Source organism: Engraulis encrasicolus, chromosome 11, assembly GCF_034702125.1.
Source record: "Engraulis encrasicolus isolate BLACKSEA-1 chromosome 11, IST_EnEncr_1.0, whole genome shotgun sequence".
In the NCBI taxonomy this organism is placed as follows: Eukaryota; Metazoa; Chordata; class Actinopteri; order Clupeiformes; family Engraulidae; genus Engraulis; species Engraulis encrasicolus.
In genome coordinates, this window is record NC_085867.1 from 13,492,185 (window position 1) to 13,497,184 (window position 5,000).

At 47.1% G+C, this 5,000-nt stretch overlaps 1 protein-coding gene across 5 annotated transcripts in view; it reads right to left on the reverse strand.

Moving 5' to 3' along the window:
* The window catches only part of dennd1a (DENN/MADD domain containing 1A), a 155,249-nt gene that overhangs the window by 40,624 nt on the left and 109,625 nt on the right, over positions 1–5,000 (reverse strand). For all 5 annotated transcript variants that reach the window (XM_063209929.1, XM_063209931.1, XM_063209928.1 and 2 more), the window contains one exon: positions 4,626–4,751. In XM_063209929.1, the coding sequence (XP_063065999.1) occupies positions 4,626–4,751 (126 nt within the window). The remainder of the gene's footprint in view (positions 1–4,625; positions 4,752–5,000) is intronic.

Sequence of the window (5,000 nt, forward strand, 5' to 3'; positions counted from 1 at the left end):
TGTGTGTGTGTGTGTGTGTGTGTGTGTGTGTGTGTACAGGTGCGTCTCTGTATCCTCACCTCTATGTGCTCTGTGTGTGCACATGAGTGTGTGTAGTAGTGGTTACGCGTGCCAAGTGTCGTATATTTGTGTCCCGACATGCAGCGTGCCTGTGCACCGTTTCGTGTCCTTACACTAATAGTCACCCAATGTCAGCGGCCAAAAAAAGAAAAGGTCCCTATGGTGGTCCTCTCTGGTGTAGCTGCACATGTAAATTGGCCTTCTCCATCTCTGGGCTCCGCTCTCTTCCAGGTCCAAAAGGGTCATGGGACAAACACACTCGTTTATCACCTCACCTCACCTAGCCAAGCGAGCCCTGCTCAGCGTGATTGACATGCGCAGGGGCGCCATTAAAAATGTTGGGCCCCATGAAAGATTCAAATTTTGGGCCCCCAAAATGTCAAATTATGTTATCTGCATCATTCCAGGGGCCCTGTCAGTGCTGCCGGGCCCTTAGAATCTGTACCACCTTTTCCCCCCTCGCGGCACCCGTGGACATGCGTGCCCAAACAAACATGCACGCACACACACACACAACAATGCACACGCACACAGACGAGAGGAGGCTAAAAAATATAGGCACACACAGAAATACACACTCGCACCCACAAAACATACACACAAAAAAGAAAAACACAAAACATACACACACACATGCACACGCACAGACACACAGAGACCACGCCACACACTTTCTGTGAGAAAGTGACCTTCCTTTCTCACTGTTTTATGTTTTAAAGACTATGCGATTGCGCTATTTATTTCTGGTGCTTATTACACACTGTGAGACATGAGACTGGCAAGAAGCGCAAGCGCATACACGCACACATTCACACACGGGCACGCAGGCCCGCGAACACAGTGACTCTTAAATGTTTGAATATTCCAGCGAGCTCGAAAGCATTGGACTCCTTCACTGACGTTTCTCGTTTCCTTGTCGCGCTGTCACGTGGAAGCGCGCCCGTGTTGGCAGAACTTTTCCATCATCATCTGACTTTGGGAATGGGAAATGTGTTGTTGAAGGGGCGGGAGTTATGTGTCGGGTGTTGTGCAATATTTGTCTGGGTTTTTGTCTATTTTGTGGGGGTGAAGTGCCGTGGCAAAATGTATTTATGTCTGTGTTTTGTTATTTTGATTTCAGTAAGAATATGATGTGCTTACAATGTTGGAGTATGATTTTGTTTAGTTTAAGACTCGAGTGTGCCTATTGGTTCAAGAGTAGAGACCAATTGAAATATAATTGGTTGGCGCAAGTGCGCAAAGTTTAAAACCCCAGGTGAGTGGGGAGGAGCAGGTTGGAGCAATCAGCTGATAATCGGAGGAGATGACTCCAAGATGTGAAATGAGGAACTGCTGTTAACCGGAGAGCAGTGTCCTTGAAGCTGTTGGTTAGAGTAGCGAGTTTAGCAGGGTCTTGAAACAGTGTTGCAAATAAGAGTCTGAAGTTTATGTCAAGTCATGTTGTGTTTTTGCCCACGTGCACATTTATTTTTGATACAAATAAAAAGCGCTTATATTTTTGATAATTTGGAGTCCTGAAGTTGCCTTTCACCATCCACCTCTTGAACTCAACCGTGAAGCGTCTGCTTTTACGCACCTTCCAAGAATCAAGCAAGTGCAATTATTTAGTTTAGCTAGGCTGGCCGATTCAGCCGAGGTCTGATTTCAAGTTTTGCTGCCACACCTATGTTTTATGTGTTTCTGATCTGTATACTGGATATGCATTGGGTGTATTATTTTGTGGATGAGTGTGTGTGCGTTTGAGTATGTGTGTGTGTGCCAGTGTGTGTGTGTGCCTGTCTGAGTTTCAGTGTGCCCTGCCGTGTGTGCGTGTGTGTCTGTGTGCGTGTGCGTACGTGCGTATGTGGAAGTGCGTTTTAGTATGTGTATGTGTGTGTGTGTGTGTGTGTGTGTGTGTGTGTGTGTGTGTGTGTGTGTGTGTGTGTAAGTGTGTGTGTGTATGTGTGTGTGTGGCAATAGGAAAGGCTTCCCAGTGTACATACGCCAGCGTTGGTCCAAGCAGAACTGATGAAGCAGCACTGAGCCACAAACACCACTATAAGCCAGTCATGTGACTGCTACACTCTGTGTGGTGTGTGTGTGTGTGTGTGTGTGTGTGTGTGTGTGTGTGTGCGCGTGCGTGCGTGCGTGCGTGCGTGCGTGCGTGTGTGTGTGTGTGTAAGTGTGCGTGTGTGTAAGTGTGCATGTGACTTGCGTTTGTGTGTGTGTGTGCTTCTGTGTGTCTGTCTTTCAGTTCTCCTCCCATCATCCTAATTCTTGGCCAAATTAATTGGGTGTGCGGTTCAGCCGGGAACACTTTGGTGAGAGACAAAAAGGAGAAAGAAACAGAGTTAAGGGAGCTAGAAAGGAAGAGAGAAAGAAGGAGAAACAAAGGGAGAGAGAGAGAGAGAGAGAGAGAGAGAGAGAGAGAGAGAGAGAGAGAGAGAGAGAGAGAGAGAGAGACAGAGACAGAGACAGAGACAGAAAACAGAGAGAGATGAGAGGGGGAGAGATTGAAAAAAAATAGTATAAATTGCCCGTTGCGCAGAAATTGGCTATTTAGGAAGAAATGTCATATCTACCTGACTGCACAATTTAAGGATTTCGGAAAGACGTTCTATCCACAGTTTCTTTCTGCCAAACTGATAAACAGCCTTCCACAGTGTCCTACATCTCGGGAAAGGACCTCGGCCACTCTGCTCGACATGTTTAAGTGCTGCATAGATGTAGCCAATTTATCATTTTTATTATCATTTACTTTTAAGCCGAAACACACGTTTACAGTACGTGCAGTATAGATGCAGTCATATTAATCATTTGTATCCATTACTTTTCGGACAAACATACTGGTCCTGAGCATTTGCGCTACGTTTCAGCAGCGACAGCTTTTTTTTTGTTTTTTGGTGTTTTTTTGCTGACCCTCCTCACCATGTTTGATGCCTCCCCCATCCCCAAGTCATCGATGCGGTGGGGCTTTAGCACACGTTAGCCACGGGGTGCTGACAGATTGCAAGTGAGAGCGCAGGACTCCCATATGTGACATGGGAACCAGCTGGGCCCATTGTTGGGGCCGGGGCTCTCCCCCAAGTCCCCGCAGGAGAGGAGAGGGGACCCGGCCTGGGCCACGCGGGGTCCCTTTCTTCACCCCCCCCCTGGCCGTGGAACAGCGGGGGTGGGGTAGTGGAGAGTGGAGGAGAGTGGGGTGGAGTGTAGTGTAGTGGAGAAAGGGGCTATGGTGATCTACATCGCTAATGCTATTATCCACACCAGGGCCTTCACGTTGACTGGCCCCACCAAGCACACAGCACACCCGTCCCTCCCTTCTCCCCCCCATACTTCCCTTCCTTCCTCTCCTCCTCCCAAAACATAACCCCACCATCCTAGTGCGCACTCGGGCATGATTGACACCTATATTTGTTTTATTCATATTGTCCTGTCTAAAATATGTAAATCCGTCTCGGAGATGATTTTAAAATAGAGGAATCGGGGGGCGCAGACGATGCACGGATCAGACGTTGACAACATATGGTGGAATATTTTGAATAATCACGGAGCCGCCACCTCTCTCTCCCTCTCCCTTCTCTCGTCTGTCTCTTTTTCGCTTCCTTTTTCTCTCTCTCTCTCTTCCTCTCGCGTGCTCTCTTCTACTCCTCCTCATCCATCTCTCCCTCCCTCTCCTTCGCAGAGTTGCTCTTCGCTTCCCTTCGGAGTCGGGTGTTTATGCAGTTGTGATGTTCACTTCAGCGCGCTCTTCAAGCAGATACATGGGAGTCATCATACGCCACATCACAGACGCAAACAAACACACGCACACGCTCACCCACAAGAACGCACACACATGCATGTGTGCACAAGTACACACACACACGTACACACACACGTACACACACACGTACACACACACGCACACGTACACACACACGCACGCGCACACACACACACACACACACACACAGTGAGAAATCACCTGAGTATCTGAGGTTTCAAGCTGGGGTGCGTATATCCTCTAATCCACATCTACCAAACTCTACCTTTTTTCCCTGTCTTTTCACAAGGGACCCCCTTGCTTGTTCCATTAACTTAAAATTGTTGATTTTTCCCCCTTATCTCTCCTCTTCCTTTTCTATCAATCATGCTGTCTCTGGCTTAGTTCATCTCTCACTATGACTGACTGTCTGGCTGGCTGACTATCTATTTAATTCAATTTCTTTTGCATCACTATCACAGTATCACTTCATTTTAAGGTGTCATTTTTCATGCATCAACGTGCAATCTTGCGTACTTACATTGTACATACCTAATCCCAATGGTTACACTGCACCTAATTAATATATCAGAGAGGGTAAAATAAAGTGTAATTTATTACTCAAAGTAGCATCCCTATGCACAACCACTGTCCAGGTGCTGGTGATGTGCAGTAAAAATAATCCAAGTAAAGGAAGGATGAATCACTGCACGCTGGTATTCTTTGCCGGTACTTTATTTGGTTGGTTCACCAAATAAACTACCAGCAAAGTATACCAGTGTGCGATGATTCATCCTTCCTTTACTCAAAGTGTAATCCATGCCTCTCTTTTGGCTCTCACCGGCTCGATCTGGAGCGCGTTCCTGTAGCTGCCGAAGAGGGCGGCCTGTGCTTTGAGGAAGGCCCTGGACACGCCATCGCCCGTGGTGGTGGACACCTTCTTCAGACGGCTCTTCAGTGACGAGATCTGAGGAGAGAGCAGAGGTGACGAGGTCATTGACAGCAAAATATCAACCAGATAATTATGATGATGAGAATCACAGAATTTGAGATTTAGGAAGCAGCTGAAATGTCTTAATTCTGCTGTCCGAAGCTACAACACGTCGATTAGCTCCAACTCATTTCTTTTGAGTACCATGACCTGGATGTCATTACATACAGTTGTGCTCATAAAAATAGCTGTGCCTTCACAAAGATGAGTAAATGTCAAAATTCT